Source organism: Ambystoma mexicanum, chromosome 5p (genome assembly GCF_040938575.1).
Source record: "Ambystoma mexicanum isolate Mex_15411 chromosome 5p, UKY_AmexF1_1, whole genome shotgun sequence".
Lineage (NCBI taxonomy): Eukaryota > Metazoa > Chordata > Amphibia > Caudata > Ambystomatidae > Ambystoma > Ambystoma mexicanum.
This window is the reverse complement of record NC_090930.1, coordinates 144,548,350-144,568,019: the sequence shown is the minus strand read 5'-3', so window position 1 is coordinate 144,568,019 and position 19,670 is coordinate 144,548,350. Positions and strand designations below refer to the sequence as shown.

Genomic DNA, 19,670 nt, shown 5'->3' with positions numbered 1-19,670 from the left:
CTAGGTCCATCAACTTCTTGACCAAAAGGAGAAAAACACAGGGGGTTGAGAAGGTCGGGCAGGACCTTCAAGCTTCATGGTGAAAACAAGGATCTAGTTTTAGGTTTGTTTCTGTCTATCTTCGTTTGGTAAGGAATCTGACGGGATGGCTGGACTAGGAGTCTAGATGATGAAACATCCTTCCCAATCCCCTTCCACATATATGATATAATATATGATATGTTATAAGTCATTTATAACGCACCTGTACACAAGTGTTTCTAGGTCCAAGACAAGGGAGGTAGGACAAGACAAACAATCTTACTTGGCCTTGCGTCATTCAGTTTGTGCAAGTGTGAGAGAATGAGAAGTGCAAGGGGAAACGGAAGATGGGAGTGCAAGGGAGAGATGAGGGTAAAACAGGGCACCAATGTTCTGAGTAAGTGCAGTCGGGGCAGCGCTGCTCTGCGTAGGCAAGGAAAATAAGGGACTGTAGGGTTACAGTTACAGCCCCTAAGTGTGTGGTGGGCCCGGAGGCAGTGCAAGGGTGACTGATCAAGAAAGAGCCTGGTACCCAGTGAGACTCTGAGGGTAGCCAAGCAACCAGTGGGAGCAGCAGACAGGTAGGTCAGCAGGGGAGGGAGAGAGAGAAAGCAGAGGAGAAGAGGGTGGGTTTGAGCTGCTTCCCGGAACTTCAGGTGGTCCGGCTCAAGTTTGAGAGGGGCAGGCAGGCCATTCCAGAGGGAGGCACTGATGGAATGCACTCTTGCCTTCATGCTCTTGATTGGAAGGCAGAAGCATGAGTAACCTCGCGGCCATTTTCTCCTCCTCCATCTTGAGACTGTTATGTCGGCATAAAACAAATGGATTCCCATGGAATCCTCCACGATTTAGCATCTGCTAAATAAGGTGTATACTCCTCACTTTTGCACTACGGATTGTAAATGTTTAAAAATGTGTGCAAGAGACCAGCGGGAACTTCAGCGCAAACCTTGGTGGTCTCCTACACGCAACTTGCATTTAGTACCAAGTGGACCCCTCCCTCCCCCACAAGTGTCCAGTGCTCAATTACAAACCTCCTCCTGTTTATTTGCTGCTCAGGCCAAATATAAATACACGCAGGGGTTTTAAGAGGGAGAGGCCAAGATTGTAGGGAAGGGGTAATGAAAGGGTATTAATATTGTTTCCTTGCACAACGTAAAGGCTTTTACTGGAAGCCGGTGCCCCTCAGTACATTCCTTTGCCCCGGTTTTGCAGAAAGAGCGTGTCCTGTTCTCTTAGAGCCCTTTTTGGCTTACTGCACAAAATCCCAGACTCATTTAAAAGTGGAAAAGGTCGCTTTAATGTGATAGGCCAAAGCTTTCAATTAAACGCTTACCTGGCTCCATGGCCTTACAAACTAAAGAAATATTTTAAACAACCAATTAAATAATTAAACATTTTCCATTTTTCCCCAACAATTAAATAATTAAATAAAGCCATTTCCTCCCTAACTATCCCTTGGACCCTACCGTCTCCTTACCCCTTTTCCAGACATCCCACTTTCTCCCCGGGGCCATGCCCCTCCAGGCTCAATACCTGTTCCCCCGTGGTGGCCCGCTTGTGCAAACAGCGCCACCCCATCCTTTCCCGTGTCATTCCCCCATTGTGCTTCCCTCCCCCCACATCAAAAGGGGCCATGCCCCCGGAGCCCAGAACCACTTCAATACCCCTCAAACTCCCCTCTACTCCAATCTCCCCCTTCCTATGACCTGCAGCCAGACTGACCTGCAACATCAGCAACAGAAATTTACATCACCACTTCACTAATGCCCCGACCTGTCACACGAAACTACCAACCCAAGACTCCTTAACAGACCAAAAAACCCCATAAAAACTTGACCTGGCCCGTAAAAAAAAACCTGCAGAACCCCAAGTACCATGCCCCCCCCTTTTATAAAACCAGACCCCCGCCTTAACCATAATGAAGGGGTGGGAGGGCGGGTCAATCATCAAGTCCAACCGTCGGCTGCCTCCCAAACCTTCCCTGCCCTTAAATACCCTAAGGAGGCACTCTGCCCCCCACGGCCACTCGCTGGCCGTGTGCAGCGCCAAAAACCTCCCCGGGAGGAAACGCTTTGCGTTTCCCCCAGGGACCCCCTTTTGGCTTACTGCACAAAAACCCAGACTCATTTAAAAGTGGAAAAGGTCACTTTAATGTGACAGGCCAAAGCTTACAATTAAACGATTACCTGGCTTCATGGCCTTACAAACTAAAGAAATATTTTAAACAACCAATTAAATAATTAAACATTTTCCATTTTTCCCCAACAATTAAATAATTAAATAAAGCTATTTCCTCCCTAACTATCCCTTGGACCCTACCGTCTCCTTACCCCTTTTCCAGGCGTCCCGCTTTCTCCCCGGGGCCATGCCCCTCCAGGCTCAATACCTGTTCCCCCGTGGTGGCCCGCTTGTGCAAACAGCGCCACCCCATCCTTTCCCGTGTCATTCCCCCATTGTGCTTCCCTCCCCCCACATCAAAAGGGGCCATGCCCCCGGCACCAGAAAAACCCTCCCCCGAGGTGTTCTTTCTGCCCCACCCCCCCACCAATTTTCCTACCTCCAACTCCTCAACCAATCTCCCAACCAAGAGCTCCAGTCCGCCAGATAATGATTGTTCCCCAAACCGGAAAGTTTACCCATCCTCTCTAAATCTCATCAATCCTTTCTAAACCATCTCCTTACGGTCCAAAACCTGTACTGACACCGATGTACAACATTCTACCATCTCTTTGTTTAACCCCTTCCTTGCCCGCTCTATCGGACCCTCATTTTTCGCTCCCCTCCCAACTCTCTGTGGCAAACACTTAGTCCCCCCTACAGTTGCTTGAGGCCACACTTGTCAGACCCCTAACAAAAAACCCTTTTTATTTTCTTAAGAAGGGCCACACCCGTATCCCTTACCAGATCATTTTCCCCACCAAGACTAATCCCCCCCCAACTGGAGGCCTATAGTTTTCCCCCAACCCCGCCAACATAGGAAGCGACTGATCCCAGCCCAGCCCCCTAAACCCGGACCATCTTACCACAACATCTTATAGTTGCACCCCAGTTGCCTGACAACAACCCTTTTCTCAGCTTCTTACCCCGCCCACTTAACCCTAGAATGTCCCAAAACCAGATTTTTGACATCTGACCGTACCTCCTAGCCGCATCTGAAAAAGAAATTACAAAATCACTTACAAATCAACAACATCCTAATGAATGCAACACTCCTGCTACCTACTGAAAAATTGTTATAACGACATTCCGTTTGCCCCGGTCCCTGACATACCCTTTGTATCTCCCTTACTCCCAGCGTCCCATCCTATTCACCTACTCCTCTGAATAGCCCAGCCTGCTACCTTCAGATGCTGCACCCCTCCTAAAAGAATGAGTTACCAACCTCCTAACCTTTCCCGCGCCACTAGTAACACCTTCCTCAGTACCCTATCCTTTCTGGCCATCTCCTTAACCCTCTCCGGAAACATCCAAGGTCCTCTCCTACCTGTCCCCCTATATTTCGCCCCTTTCACCTAACCTTTCCACAATACACCTAAACCCACTTAGCCCCCCCCTTTTTCCCCTAAACTATTACCCTCCTGCTCACCCCTGCCCCCCACCTTCCATCACCTTATTCATTTGGCCCTGCGTTGCCCCCCGCACCGGGGGCCCACGTGCACCCCCGTCCATGCAGGCCCTTTACTTTCTTACTCCCCTTGCCACTGCACCAGGGGCCAACCTGCACCCCCGTCCCTGCAGTCCCTTCCATATAACTAATCTTCAAGCTCCTTGCGACCATTACCCCTATTTCCCACCTGCACCAGGGGCCCTAGTGCACCCCCGTCCATGCAGACCCCTTTTCTGCCTTACTCCTCTCCACCGCCGCACCAGGGGCCAAACCTGCGCCCCCGTCCATGCAGACCATTCCACATGAATTCCTCTTCCAGCACCTTGCTTCGTTGCTTCACTTTTTTCCCCCAGCTGCACCAGGGGCCCTAGTGCACCCCCGTCCATGCAGACCCATCTCATCACTTCCCCCTGCTGCACCATAGGCGCTCCCGCACCTCCGTCCATGCAGCCTGAAGCTTACTCACCTTGTCGTGCGGCAAGCGTGAGGGCTTTGCCACCGTCAACCATGCCCTCCAAACGACGGCCACCACCCCTTAACCATTTCCACAGTTACACCCCCCTGCGGCCCTCCCCTACCTTCGATTCTTCCTCCTCACCCCTCTCCTACCCCCTTTAAACCGCCTCCAAAACATTCATCAAACCTTGTGCCCCTCCCCCCTTATTCGATAAACTGAGCCCGACCTACCAGCACACCCCAATTCACCTGGCATGCGGTCCTTCCCCCCACCTCCTTGCCCCGCTCCTCGCCCTGACCCACTGTCCCCTGCCTGAAAACAATCTGTAACCGTATGCCGACCCGCACACCTGCTGCACTCGTGTTTAAATTTGCACATCCACCTCGTGCATCCTCCTTTATTGAACGACCAACATGCTGTCGAGGGCTGTCCTCTGCCTCCTCCTCCACCCCCTCATGGGCGGGGCGACCAAGAAAGGGCCGGAAAGGCACAGGCAGCCACTTGCTGTGTGCAATGTCGGAGCAGGCCTCGTTGGAGCCATCCATTGCAGCCAAAGATCCATGTCTATCTCCCCCCAGACCACCTGACTGTCCTCCGCCATTCTTGCTCTGAATTCCTCATCATACCTTACCCAGGCAAACCCCCAAAACTTGTGAAAGCCTTCCTAATGACGTCCATTTATTTAAGCAGGGCCACGCAACGCTCCAGGAATTTTTCACAATAAACACTGGCATAAATGAGACGTCCAATTCCCAATAGTCACCGGGACCCTTGGGCGCGAAGCCAGTTCCCTCTCTTCCTCCTTAGACCCCTCCTTCGCTCGCACTTCCCTATGGAGCAATTTAAAAACATATACAAATTCCCCCGCCTGAATCTTCTCCCTGGTCGCTGCCAACAAGTGCGCCCCGAACGGTTTTGTTATCCCCATGTATGGCAATTCTTTCCCCTTGCCTTTCACTTCAACCTCCTTTCCTTTTTCAGCTTGCACCTCGAGCACCAATGGCTCCACCACCTTGTCCGTTTGGACCTCCACTGAGCAAACGCTCTTCTCAACCCCCAAGGCTCCATCCAATGGCCTGCACACCAACTTCTTTCCCTACCCCTTGCAAACCAGCCCCTTCCTTTCCCGTCACCCCCCTGTCAACCCCTCTCTGCAATGCAGATGACCTTTCCCTTTCCCGCTCACCTCTTTCCACGCCGGCCGTCTGCGGTCTGGCGTTCACACCGATGCTCCTCATCTCTCTTAGAGGGCTCCTGCTGCGGGGACAAAACATGTCAGCAGACTCACCCAGCCAATAGTTCCCCCAACCTCTTGCCCCCCGACCACCCTGCACCTGCTTTCCCAGATCCCACCTCAAACTTCTTCTCTCCTCCCCCCTTTCTCTTACCGCCCTATAACCTTCTACCTCCCATTGCCCCACATAATCCTCCAACCCCACTTCATCGCCCCTTAAATACCATTGCGGATGCGAGCTCATGCCCGAGTTCAGTTGATCTTCCTCTTGCGAGCCCGGGGCGTCCGCCCCGCCACTCCTTTGACGTCTTCTCGGCGGGGCCGTGGAAACCCCTGCCTGGTCCTCTTCTCTCGGACGAGGCGTTCCGTCCTCCACCCTGGAGTCCTCGTCGCTAGGGGGCGTGCTGCACCCTTTAGGCTCTCCTTCCGGTGACTGAGGAGGGGCCGTTCTAAAACCCTCTACCTCCACCTGACCAGCGGGGGCTGCGCCACACCCTCCGCCCTCACTCCTCCTAACCGGGGGGGCCGTTCCGTGCCCCACTCTAACCTCCTGAATTGATGGGGACCTCTCCCTCCTTCTCCCACCTGCACTCTTCTGCAGGTATTTACCCCCTCCTCCCCTCTGCCCTGTCCCCCCCTTCTGCCCCTCCTCGCTGGCCCCACTCTGGTTCCTTTGAGCCACCTCCTTTTGAGCACACCCACCTTCCCTAGGGCTATCCTTCACTCCCTCCCTCAATGGCTGCCCCCCCAAATCATTTCTCCCCCGGACGCCCTCCTGTCTATCTCCCTTCTCAACTTCCTGCCCCTGGATTCCCACACCTCCCCTCTCCCCGCCGCGGGGGTGCAAGCCACCACTGCCGCGAGAGCCCCATCTGCCGCTGCTCTACGCTGCGGCCTACCGCCACTTATCTCTTCCTCCCCCCTGACCTCTCCACCAGTGACCTCCCCCACTGCCCCCTCCAACTGGGCCCTAGATGCCCTACTAATTATTTCCAAGGCCTCCCTCAGAGCCTTAGCATCCACCAGACCCTTCTTGCTGGCTCCCTGGCCCACCATACTGCACTACTAATCTGGTTGTGCACTACAATATATGTAACCCCTTTAAAATTTACCTAGCAAAACCTAAGCCCCCGAGCCAAAACTACCCGTGGACCTATACCCCAATTGAACAGCTAACCTTGAACCTAGTAACTCAGCACTTCACCACATCCAAACGTTAATATGACTTCCCCAATAAAATGCTCCAAATTATTATTAATTAATAGACAATTTCTCTTTTTTTTTTTTTTATTTCCCTATAATTACCCCCTAAAATTACAGGCCAAGCCCCTGCAACCCCCTAACCCCTTGACTTGGCAATAATGTGCCACCAGCCACAGAAAGCCCCCCCAAAACCAGAGGCCCAACTAACAGGGGCCGAGATGCGCCCGTGTCACACTGCCCCCTGGCGGCGTGTAAGCCCAACCGCACCAAAAAACAACAAATGGACGCGGCCCCTTTAATGGGAGCACACTGCCCCCTCCGTCACGCGACGGCCACCGTGCGCAGCCTTCCTCCCTCACAGACGAAACCACACGGGACCGGGAGCTCCCCTCTCAGAACAACCCGTGTGCGGGATGGCACAGAACACAAATGCCCGCTGAACCCACCCTCACTCCCAACGGCCCGCGTTCCCCTGCACCCTACCTAAACCCCCCCACTCCCTGCAGCACTGGCCGAAAATGCAGCGTCACGATGCCGTGACTGGAAGAAAAAACCCCTACGCCCGCACACGGACCATGGGAACCAGAGCCTGACAAGTAAGAGGGGGTACCTTATCTACGGTACCCCCGGCTATAACAACAATTCTGAAATTAAAAGATATATATATATTTTTTTTATATAACTAACTATGACTAACCTCCCCCAACTTCTAAAACCCTGTCCCTCTCACCTACGCTAACCTGCCGCACCGAAGGCCCAGCTACTCAGGGAAGGCTCGGGAGCAGGCGACAGGACTGACAATCATCAAGTCCAACCGTCGCCTGCCTCCCGAACCTTCCCTGCCCTTAAATACACTAAGGAGGCGCTCTGCCCCCCACGGCCACTCGCTGGCCGTGTGCAGCGCCAAAAACCTCCCCGTGGGGAAACGTTTCGCGTTCCCCCCAGTACCCCCTAATAATAATGTGTTAGGGTGCGTTTTAATGACAGGCCCCTGGGGAGAGGTCGTTAACAGTGGTTAACTGCCCAGAACCTGTTTTGCTCTCCCTTCAGGCCATTAACCAGTGATTAAGGCAGTGAACCTCGCTTTTCCATCCGCCCCTCTCAGAGCACTTACACACTCACCACACAGGGATAGGTTTAAACAAAAACGAGAACATCTTTTACGCGTGAACTCTGAACGGGGAATGAACATGAAAGTAAGACTGCAAAAAGAAATTTTAAAACAACCAACAGGTCAAGACGTCCGCGGGAGACACAAGTCCACTTTCAATACTTAGAAAGAAAAAGACAAGGCAAACAACTGCATGGAGCAGTGGGGAGCCACAGTGCGGGAACAGCCGGGAGGTGCAGATATCGCGAGAACAAGAAAAGGGCAACGGTAAGCAGGGGCACAGTGGATGGGGAAAGCTGAGGCAGAGAGGGGATGTGTCTCAACTAACGGGGCCCTCAGAACGGCAGGCATCTACCCACAACCTAAGGTAGTGCAGCCAATTGTAAGAGACAGACGCTGCAAATATTACAGAGTGTGCCAATAGAAAAGAGACCCTCAGGCTTTCATCTCTTTGTGACATTTGACCCATTTGCATAGTGAGATCAACGGCGGGGGCACAGATGTTGGGGCATAACAACATACCTCTCAACCTTTTTTGATACCAAGGCGGGTGAAAACCCAGAAAGGCCATAAACATAAAAGTAGGACTGCCATAAAAACATGAAACGGCAGTCCTACTTCTATGTCGCTGACCTTTTACGGGAGGGGGGTGGGGAGGAATGCTCCCAGGCACAATCCTCTCATTGGAGGAGAGCGCCAGGGAGGGGAAGGGGGAGGAAATGGGGGCGCGAAAAGCATGACACTTGCTTTTCACGCCTCCATTCGCGCAGGAAGAGTCGCGCCGGGACCCGATTTCGGGATCTCGAAATCGGGTCCCGGCAAAAATATGAATCGTAGCTCCCACCTTTGCCAAGGCGGGTGAAACAGATGAGCTGGCGCGTGGGCGGGTGTGTAGATGCTTTGGCGGGTGACACCCGCCAAAAGCGGGTGAGTTGAGAGCTATGTAACAAATGTATTGCAGTAAATTAAATATAAACATAGCAGTAAATTAAATCAATAGGGCTAGACTCTCCAGTGCCAGGGGGAAAACATACCTCAGGGAATAGCAGGACCCACGCCACAGAACTGAAGTGGTCTTTTTTAAGGACAACACTCAAAATAGCCAGGCTATGTTAGCTCCAGAGGCATCGCCTTCATAGGGCGAGGAAGACACGTTGATGGAATGTCACGGTGGCATTGTGGCACAGATGTGTAAGAGCGTCCTGGGGCCTTCGTCAGGAAGGATGGACCGGCTGTTATTGTGCAAATGGATGCAATGCTTACATGTTGGCATCATCTGATCCAAGCTGCTGGAAGTGGCAGGTCCAGACCCCCTAAGTCTGCCACCAATTATAATAGGCCTGGGCCCTCAAATCATGTAACCAGTAGGAGGTGCTACATTATGGGTGAGGCTCGCAAGTGGGTGGAGGCAAGGAGGCATTCAGTTAGCGGGCTCCCGAGAACAATAACCATTCCCGGGCATCCAGTGAAATGTGCATGCAATGCAACTGTGTGTAGATGGGTCACGCCCTGGTGCACACTGCATGCTGCTCAGTACAGTACAAAAGAACTATTGCAATAAATAAACAAAAAGGCTTGTTCCAAGAGTAGCAGATTTACGGATGACACCTCACCACCCACTTCCTGTGCCTTTTAGTTGCACTGCCAAATGACAGGCTCAAAACCGGGCTTGAGAGGAACAAATGACATGGGATCGACTTTGCCTGCAGAGGCATTGGCCAAATGGTAAACCCCCTGGATTCCTAAACTGCCAATCAGCCTTTCCCAATGGCCAGTATATGATTTTGCAACTAGCAATACTTGGATTGGCTGTGCTTCCTTGCAGCTTCAAGTGAGAAAAAAACTCACTCTAGGTGAGAAATTATATTATATTTGCAAGAATATATATATATATGGGATACATTACTCACCGTAATCGTATTTCTGATGCTTGTGTCTGCTTAGATTCACATGCTGTGCATAGGCCGACATCTAGTGGAAGCTGCGGAGTATTACAGTTTGTTTTTCGAAACTCGAAAATGGGCGTCGACACAGGGCGTGCCAGTAATACTATCCCTAGTGTGACGTCCACTGTACCCAAGATCCCTCACGCGTCTAGGATCCTCAGATTGTATTTTTTCTGACATGAGGTAGCATGAGGAGTAGCGTGAGTACAGATAATCCAAGCAGATAGACAGAAAGGTAAGACAACAAGCAATCATGCGCCTTCTCTCAGAGGGGAGGAAGGGTGGGTCGCATGTGAATCTAAGCAGATACAAGCATCAGAAATACGATTACGGTGAGTAATGCATCCCTTCTGAGGCTTGTGGAATCTGCTTAGATCACATGCTGTGCATAGATTAGCGAGCAGTACCTGAAGAAGGAGATGGGATGTGAGAAGGGTCATGAGCAAATAAGTGTCTTAGAACCGCTTGTCCCACTTGTGTATCTGCCTTGGAATGGGTGTCAATGCAGTAATGCTGAGTAAAAGTGTGAATAGAGCTCCAAGTAGCTGCTTTGCAAATGGTGTCAAGGGGTACATTTGCAATGAAAGCCAGAGTGGCCCCAATGCCTCTAGTAGAGTGGGCTCTTGGCGTGAAAAGCAGAGTTCTTTCAGAGAGTGAGTAACACAGCTGGATACAGTTAATAATCCACTTCGAGATGGCACCTTTAGAGATGCGATCCCCCTCTCTGCCTGTAGCTACGGAGACAAACAGTTGATCTGTTTTTCTTAGCGGTCTGGTTTTATTTACATAGTAGAGGACCGCCCCACGCACATCAAGGGTGTGTAGTTTCACCTCAGCCGAGCTTTGCGGGTCCTGGAAGAAAGCCGGAAGCTCGATGGACTGGTCTACATGGAATTTTGATATAAATTTAGGTGAGAACCTAGGGTGTGTGCGTAAAACCAGTTTGTCTTTATGGACAGTAAAGAAGGGATCCTGCACTGACAGAGCCTGAATTTTACTGACTCTTCTTATAGAAGTAATAGCTACTAAGAAGGCGTTTTATAAGTCAGCTGTTTGAGACTGCTTTTATGCATGGGTTCGAAAGGGGGGCCCATGAGCTTGGCCAGCACCACATTAAGGTCCCACCCTGGTGGTGGGTTTGAAATAGGAGGGTGAAGTCTCTTTGCTCCTTCCATGAAGGCTTTAACTACTGGTACTTTCCGCCACAAAACTTTGCTATGGGAAGTGGTGTAAGCCGACAGGGCTGCCAGGTGTACTTTAAGTGAGTTAAAAACCAATCCTGAATCTAGCAGGTGGAGCATGTATGTAACAATAGTGGAAGGAGTGCAATCAACCGGGTTGATTTGTCTACTCTGGCACCAGATAACAAACCTCTTCCACTTGTCAAAGTAACAGTGCCTTGTGCTTGGCTTCCTAGATTCCTTTAGGATGTCCATACACCTCTGTGGCAAATTGAGATGTCCAAACTCTATGACCTCAGGAGCCATGCTGCCAGGTTCATTGAGTTGGGTTGCTGGTGCACTGTTTGACCTTGGTGCTGGGACAGTATGTTGTACCAGGCTGGAAGTTTGATGGGCTCGCACACCGCCATCCTGCGTAGGTGTGGGAACCACGGTTGTCTTGCCCACATGGGAGCAACTAGGACGAGCGTTATCGACTCTCTGTTCATCTTGTTCACCACTTTCCTGATGAGAGGAGTTGGTGGAAAAGCGTACGCAAACATCCCTGACAAGTTCATCCACAGGGCGTTCCCCTGGGAGTCTGGTTGGGGGAACCTGGATGCAAATCCTGGGCATTGTCTGTTTTCGCCTGTGGCGAATAAGTCTATTGTGGGGAAACCCCACTGAGAGAAGATGTCTTCTAAGACCTCTCTGTGTAGACTCCATTCGTGTTCCTCTGGGAGGGAGTCTCTGCTCAGAGCATCCGCTAGGGAATTGAGCTCCCCTGGAACATGTTGTGATGACAGGAAGATGTTCCGTCTGAGTGCCCATATCCAGATTTTCTAGGCAAGCTTGGACAGATTTGGCGAGCGAGTCCCTCCTTGCTTGTTCAGGTAGAACATGGCTGTTGTGCTGTCCGTCCGGATTTGCACTGACAGGTTTAGTAGGTGGTGCTCGAACGCCTGAAGCGCTCTGAATACTGCCAGAAGCTCTAGCAGGTTGATGTGGTTCTTGGCCACTGAGTGAGACCAGAGACCCTGAGCTGTGTGGTGGAGATGGTGAGCTCCCCACCCCGTCAGACATGCATCCGTAGTGACTACTGCCTGCACTTCGGGATCGTAAAAGGGTTTCCCCTGTGCGAGATTCTCTCTTGTCCACCAGTGAAGGCTTTGTACCAGTGTTGGCGAAACGACCACTAGATCGTCCCACTGACCACTTTCCTGAGACCACTGTTTCGCCAACCATTCCTGCATGGGACACATGCGCAGGCGCGCGTGGGAGGCCAGGTAAATACATGACGCCCTCATGCCCAGTGAACACATTGCTTTGCGTACCGTTATTTGTTGACCGGACTGATAATGCGGAATTTGCAGTAGATATTCCGAATTCTTTCTTCTGAAGGAAAGGTCAACCCCTCTTGAGTATCTAGGATAGCTCCTAGGAACTGTTTGGAGGTGCTTGGCACCAGGCTTGACTTTTTCTCGTTGATTGAGAAGCCTAACTCGTGGAGGAGGTCGATATTCCTTTGAATGTTTGTCCTGCAAATTCCTGGGGTTTCCCCCATTATGAGCCAGTCGTCCAGATAAGGGTACACCGGGATTGCCTCCATGCGTAGGTGTGCAGCCGCCACCGCCAGTACCTTGGTGAATACCCTTGGTGCCGAAGCTATCCCGAAGGGCAGTACCTTGAATTGGTAGTGTCGACTGACCACCTTGAAGCACAAGTACTTTCTGTGCGCTGGGAACATGGAAATATGAAAATAAGCATCTTTCAAATCCAAGGTTGCCATGTAATCCCCCTTTTTTAGGAGGGGGATTACCTCTTGTAGCATGGTCATACGAAACTTTTGGGGCTTGACATACTTGTTGGCAGGCCGTAAGTCCAATACTGGGCGCATTGTCAAATCTTTCTTTGGCACAAGGAAGTAAGTTGAATAAATACCCTTATTTACCTGGTGTCCCGGGACGAGTTCTATCGCGTCCTTTTCTAGCAGAATGGCGATCTCCTCGAGGAGAATCTTCTGATGTTCTAAAGAGTGTACTCTTTGTCGTGGAGGATGGTTCCGGGGACGCTGCAGTAGTTCTATACAATATCCTGAGGATACTGTTGACAGCACCCATCTGTCTGATGTGATCTCTTCCCAAGCCTGGGTGAAGTTGGAAATGCGTCCCCCTACTGGGGTTGCGTGAGAAGGGACCCTGAACTGAGCGTCACTGCTTTGGTGGAGGCGTGCCACCTCCCTTGCTGGGGCTGCCTCTGCCTTTACCACAACCTCTCCTATTACCCCTGCCGTAACCCTGGGTAGACTGTTGGTTGTTGTTCCACTGTGTACCCTGCCTCTGGGAATAGTTTGATCCTCTCTGGGAATTTTGGCTGCGTGGGCGACGAAAATTACTATTCCCTCTCTGGTTAGGGGGTTTATTGGTTAACTGGCCAAGGGACTTGAGTGTTTCGTATTCGTCCTTGGCATTCTTCAGTGCGTCTTCGACCCCCTTACCAAACAACAGATCGGTTTCCACCGGTTTGTCCAACAATGATGCCTGGGTTTCTGCCTTAAAACCAGACTGCCGTAACCACGCATGTCTTTTGATAACAGTGCCTTCTGCTATCAATCTGCCTGCGTTGTCCGCGGCATCGAAGGTTGCTTTCAAAATGCAACCAGACACGGCTCTACCCTCTGCGGAAATCCGAGTTAACTGGCCCTTAGAGGGTTCAGGAGCAGAGGCTATGAGTGCCGCGACTTCTTCCCACTGATGGCAGTTGTAGCTGGCCAAGAGGGTGGTGGAGTTTGCAATCCTTGAAATCGAAGACGACTACATTGAGGCTACTTTCCTGCCGAAACCGTATAGTTTTTTGCTCTCCTTGTCGGGAGGAGCTTTGGACGATGACAAGGGTGTTCTAGCCCTCTTACGAGTGTTAGTGACAACTAGGGAGTCTGGCTTCTGATGTCCTCTTATATAGAGACGGTCAGACTTGGCCGCCCTGAAAAGTTTTTCAACCCTGGGATTGACTGCTCTGGTGAGGTTCGGGTTCACCAGGGACGGATCTATTCTCCGCTGAATGGACTTAAGGATAGGGATGGTCTGGGCAACAGGCCTCCTTTCTCCCACTAACTCTTCTGCGAAGTCTCTCTCCTCCTGGACACCGTGGGTGTCAATGTGGAAATGTTCAGCTGCGCGTGCTAGAACCACATTTAGGAGGGGCTGGTTATCGACCGGGGAGTCTGTAACCGGGGCTTCGTTCTCTACCGGGGAATCTACTCTGTATGTTTCCGGGTCTTCCTCTTCCTCTTCCTGGTCCTCATCATCCCCATAGTAGCCTGTCCCGGTTTGCTCTTCTAGCATGCCAAATTCCTGGTCCTCACCAAAGGAAGCCTCTCCTTGGTCTTGAGTATGGTTGTACCTCAAAGGGGTCTGACCTCATCGGAGTTTCAAACCGTGGCTTTTTACTCGGGGGGATAGGATCATTAGAGCCTGAGGGTGTCGCCCCTTGTGGATCATACGAGAGGAAATGTTCTGGATTTTTATCATAAAAATCAGCCAAAGAATACATTCTTGACATGACCCTATCTATGTCTTCACTCGACCATTTTTTGGAACTGGGAATGACTCTCTCAGCAAGTCTATGTGATTTTTCTTGAGTAGATTTGCTGGTTTTAGACATATCAGCAGAACTGCTTTTGTCTGTCTGTTTAGGGGGAGTGGTGTGTTTCACAGGTGTGGAAGAGTGCAAAGTTTGTTTCTTCTGCTGTTTTCCCCCCTCCCCGTGAGTGGAAAAATGTTTTCCCTGTCCTTTAGTGGCGTCGAGGATCGGGGATGGGGTCCCTGTCCTTTGAGCGTGGGGCCTCGCTGATTTTAACTGCGGGCCTGGGGCTGTAAGTCGTCTTCGATTTTCGATTATCGAACTTCTGTTAACCTAGGGAGCGAGGCACTCTTGGCAAGAGTGGATGATTGCCTGGAGTCATGTGGCGATCTTGATCGAGAGCGCCCAGAGGACACCGAATCGGACCGTTCTGTTTGTGCCTCTTTCCGAGAACTCGACGTCGTCGAGTCTCGGTCGGACTTAGTGTGTTTAGTGTGTGTAGTATGTGAAGCGCTTGTGTCGCCGGGGGTCTTCCCCATAGCCGCCCTGCCGGACGACCTTCCGAGGTCGGGGACCTGCGCTCGGCTGTCTTTCGACGCCGTAATGCCCTCGCCGTCTGAAAGTACAGCGTCGCTGCCGTCGCCGAAGGCGCCCTCCGCTGCCATGGCCGCCTGCCTGGCGTGGTGGGCTCAATGCTTCGTCGAATGGTCCTTAAGTGTCTTAGGTTTAAACCTACTACACGCTCTGCAGTTCGCTTCGGGGTGGTCTCTCGGCAAGCAGAGATTGCACGTGGCGTGCCTGTCGATCCAAGGGTATTTGTGATTGCACTTGGGGCAGAATTGAAAAGGGGTATCCTCCATATGCACCTTCAGGCAGCGGGCTGTTAAGTGTAGGAAATGTATAAGGTGTACCTATATACCAAGAGTGTAGAGTATGTACCACCCCCCACTCTCCCTACTTGCAGGGCCGAGGCCAGAGGCCTTCCGAGGCCCAAATCCGTCGTGCAGCAGCCAACGGTCGATTTCTTCTCCAGCCGGCGTCGAGTGTCGAAGTTCGACGTTGGGGTGGGGAAGGATGTCAATAGATTATTATTTTAAATTTTTAGCAAAAGTATGGCTAAGGCCAGGGGACTCCGCAAAATGCTTCCGACCAGTATGGCGGAAAAAAACAATCTGAGGATCCTAGACGCGTGAGGGATCTTGGGTACAGTGGACGTCACACTAGGGATAGTATTACTGGCACTCCCTGTGTCGACGCCCATTTTCGAGTTTCGAAAAACAAACTGTAATACTCTGCAGCTTGCACTAGATGTCGGCCTATGCACAGCATGTGATCTAAGAAGATTCCACAAGCCTCAGAAATATATATATACAGCATTATGTGTAATGTTTTTAACAGGTGTGTTCACCTTGACTTCCTTGAGTCTCTTTTTCTCCTCAATGATCCCAACCATTACAGAATTAAACAACAGTATGCCCCAAAACTTTCTTCCTCACACCCGTCTATACAATGCTCTGCGTCGGGCAAGCCATGATTACCAGATTTATCAAAACTCTGATCATGAAAACCTGTTGGAGACTGTTGTTATAGGGTAGAGTAGTGGTGTGGAACCTTTGGCTCACCAGCTGTGCTGGACTACAACTCCCATCAGCTCTAGCCAACATAGTCAATGGTGCTGGGACATGGGACCCATAGTCTTAACATCTGGAGAGCAGTAGGTTACAGACCTCTTCCAGGTATGGCAGTAAACTAGAAAACAAAGAAGGACCAGATTGACAACCATAGGAACAAGGAGTTGGCCGGGAGGATAGCTGAGGACAACGCATTGGTCTTGGAAGCAAGACCATGCAAAGACAACACAGGCACGAATCCCGGTCCCACATTTAGAGACTGGTCTCCGGTATTAAGCTCGTTATAAAAGATTAATTAAAAGGAGGCCGTTTTTCCTTACCTGACGAGGCTGTTGGTCTCCAAGATGATCTGCGACCGAGAAAGTTCGGAGTCGGTCCGCAGTATGGCTCTTCCTGAGAGACTCATACTTAATTTGCATTTTGGCACCACTGTTTGCAGTGAAGCATTCCGAAGGTCCGAGCTCCTCATCCAGGGAATTGTCGGCTGTTTCATTGGACAGTGTCTCTTCTTCCAGAACAGGACACTGCATGCTCGACAGCTGGCTGTGAGAAGATCCCGGATAGGAATCTCTCCAGCGGGAGCCTGGATGATCTTCCACACGGCTCTCCAGGACTTCCCCATCTGTATTCACCAGCTCACCTATGAGATCCTAGGAAAGGAAGGAGTTAAGAGAATTTGGTTACAACTGATAATGAAATAAATGCTCTAAAAGGCATACGTCCTCCTTTGATTGACAGTTTTATTTCTCTTTTCAGTGAATGCTGTTTCATTTTTCATATCATTCGACTACTGCTGGTTTGTATAGGCACTTAGCTGATGCTTGTTGGGGTGCCTTTGTGAGACATTTTAACGTAATAGTATTACAGGAGACGTGGACTTCAGACCCGGTTCCCCTTCAAGGGTATTAAATATTCTACGTGCCTGCTATAAAAGGGCCAAAGGGCAAACCAAGTGGTGGTTTGATGATTTGGGTGGAGGTTGGCGTGAGATGGAGGGTGGTGGCTAAGGGAATGGGCCTGTAGATTTACAAAGGCTCTCCATCTCAATTGGGGATAATCAATCAATAGAACTGTTCAACATCTATAATAGGCCCTCTTCCAAATCAGGCATGGAGAAAGTGTTCTGTTTAAGGGATAGCGTGAATACTAACCAGGGGAGATAAAGCTTGAGCACCACAATACTAGTAGCAGGAGATTTCAACCTCCAGATTGAACATGTGGGAATACTAGAAGGATTATGGGAAGACCAAGATTTAGCTTGGGAAATCCCCAATGTGATAGCATCCTCCGAAGCGAGACTACATCGTATGGCAGCAGAATAAGCATGTATGTTGTATAACCTACATTTAAGAGCATTCAGTGGCCGCTTCCCCAAAGATCAGCATGCAACAATGACTTTTAAGGGCCATAATGGTTCATCCCTCTTAGACAATATTCTTATTTCAGGAGTTGCATGGGCCCGGGTGGAAGACTTTGAGATCCAAGCAAGAATAGAGAGTGACCATTATCCCCTGCGTGTACGAATTAGAGGTGATGGGTTAAAGAATGCAAAACCCATGGAAGCTAGACGTGGTCAAATAATGTCTATAGGAGGCCATGCGCGTAAATCAGTTAGGTGGGCAAAGGTGCGGGATCAGAATAGCTAGTTGTCACTCTACTCATGAATTATTTTGAACATTGAAGCCATTCGTGATTCAGAGACTAATGAGCTGCTTATAGTATAAGCCTCTGAGAGTTTGAAAGACAATTTTCTCCCCTACATCTCTATTTCAAAGGCAATTATCAGAAAATAAAATGCTGTGTAAAACTGAGTGTTACGATGGGGAGTGCCAAAAGGTGAAAAATAAAATCCTTGGCTGCATAGACACAAAGGAGGCAGTAGAGAAAAATAATTTGTGTTGGGCTCGCTCACAGTACAAAATGATAGTATCCAGTAAAAAAGTGACTTTGTACTGGATAAGTGGTGGTATGTCCGAGGTATGTCCGAGGTATGTCCGAGGTTCTACAAAATAAAAACAATGTGCTCTTCTGGCAGCTTGTAAGGAACAAGGACTTCAAAGTTGACCAGACACGCGACTTCTGTACACGAGAAGAAGATTAACGGCTTCATTTTGAGAGCCTATGTGGGGGAATGGTGGACAATATCACCACCCGAGTAATGAACACAGAGGTCAATCTATTGAGTGATGGTTGTGTATAACTGTAGGGGATGTAGAGCATGCGATCACCTCCCACAAAATGGTAAAGCAGCTGGGCCTGACCTCATTCCAGCAGATTTGTTTAATGATCAGGTGGATATGTGGGCTCCAGTCCTGTGCAGGGCTTTTAATGCAATTATGAGGGAGGGGGTAATCCCTGAATCATGGCGTAAGGCAACTTTAATTCCCTTGTACAAAAAAGGTGGGAGGGACAATGCAGCCAATTATCGCCCAATATCTCTTGTAGTGCAGGTAAACTTTACAGGAAGATTATTTTAAGCGAATTACGAGACTGGGATGAAAATAACACTGATATAAGTGAATTGCAGGCAGGATTTAGAGAAAATGGAGGAACCTTTAATCATTGTTTCTTACTTCACATGCTGACCCAGAAATACACGGTTCTGAACAAAATGGAATTATAGGCTGTATTCCTCGGTTTGAGGACAGCGTTTGACTCAGTATCAAGGAAAATGCAGTGGAAATTATTAACCCTCCGCAAAACTCCTGCACACCTGATCTGGATAATCAGGCTCCTTTACACCAGAAATAGTGCCACTGTTCGATATGGTTTAGGAGGTGAAAATACTGCAGCCTTTGATGTAACAAAGGGGTGAGGCAGGGTTGTGCACTGGCGCCCCTTTTACTTAACCTACACATACAAGAAATATTTTACAAAGTGTTAAAGGAGAGCCAGGACTGCCCCAAAATGGCTATGGATAAGTACCCTGCGTTAGTTTACGCTGATGATACAGTATTATTGGCAACAACCCCGAAAGGCTTGGAAAAATCATTGGCGTTATTCATGCGCAAGTGCAATGAGCTGGAATTGAACGTGAACATTGAAAAGTCAAAGGCTTTGGTGTTTAAACCTGGGTTTTCAAAATCAAAGCCCCTAGTTTTAAAGGTGAATGGAATCCAACTAGACCAAGTTAACAATGCTCATTACCTTGGGGCAGGTTTCCAAGAATCAAAAGGATGGGGAGCCCAGGTGAATCGGGCTGTTTCCAAAATTTGGGGGGGTCCATTCAAGCATTCCATGCAAGCCACGGCCGAGGAGCAACCTCGCCAGCACTGGGTCTATCCGGCTGCTTTATATGGGGGTGAATTATAGGGGCATGCACATATTAAAAAATTGGCCTCTAGCGAATTAACATTTTTTAAATAATTGGTTTTATTACCCAAGAGCACTCCCTCTGCATTGCTACTTCTAGAGTTAGAAGTAATCCCAGTGACCTCTTTAGCGTCCATTATCCCAGCCCTTTTGTGGCTAAAACCGTGGAACCAGGAAGGGATGGAGATATATAGAGACACTTTAAGCCATGTGATGCCTATGGACGGAGGGAAGACAAAAGACTGGCTTTGCCAAGTAAAGATGTCCACCTTTGAAATAGGGGGAGGCAATTTATGGGAAAACCCCCAAAACCAACAGCCTATAATAATGAAAGAGGAAAGGATTTGTACGACCTAAAAATCAAGGGGCCAGTCGGAGGCTGGCGCCATGGAGCTAAAACTGG

The 19,670-nt window shown here is 49.9% G+C and overlaps 1 protein-coding gene across 2 annotated transcripts in view; it reads right to left on the bottom strand.

The window, feature by feature from the left end:
- The window catches only part of ARHGEF9 (Cdc42 guanine nucleotide exchange factor 9), a 1,787,868-nt gene that overhangs the window by 1,283,685 nt on the left and 484,513 nt on the right, over positions 1-19,670 (bottom strand). For both annotated transcript variants that reach the window (XM_069612543.1, XM_069612544.1), the window contains exon 5: positions 16,276-16,605. In XM_069612543.1, coding sequence (XP_069468644.1) covers positions 16,276-16,605 — 330 coding nt within the window. The remainder of the gene's footprint in view (positions 1-16,275; positions 16,606-19,670) is intronic.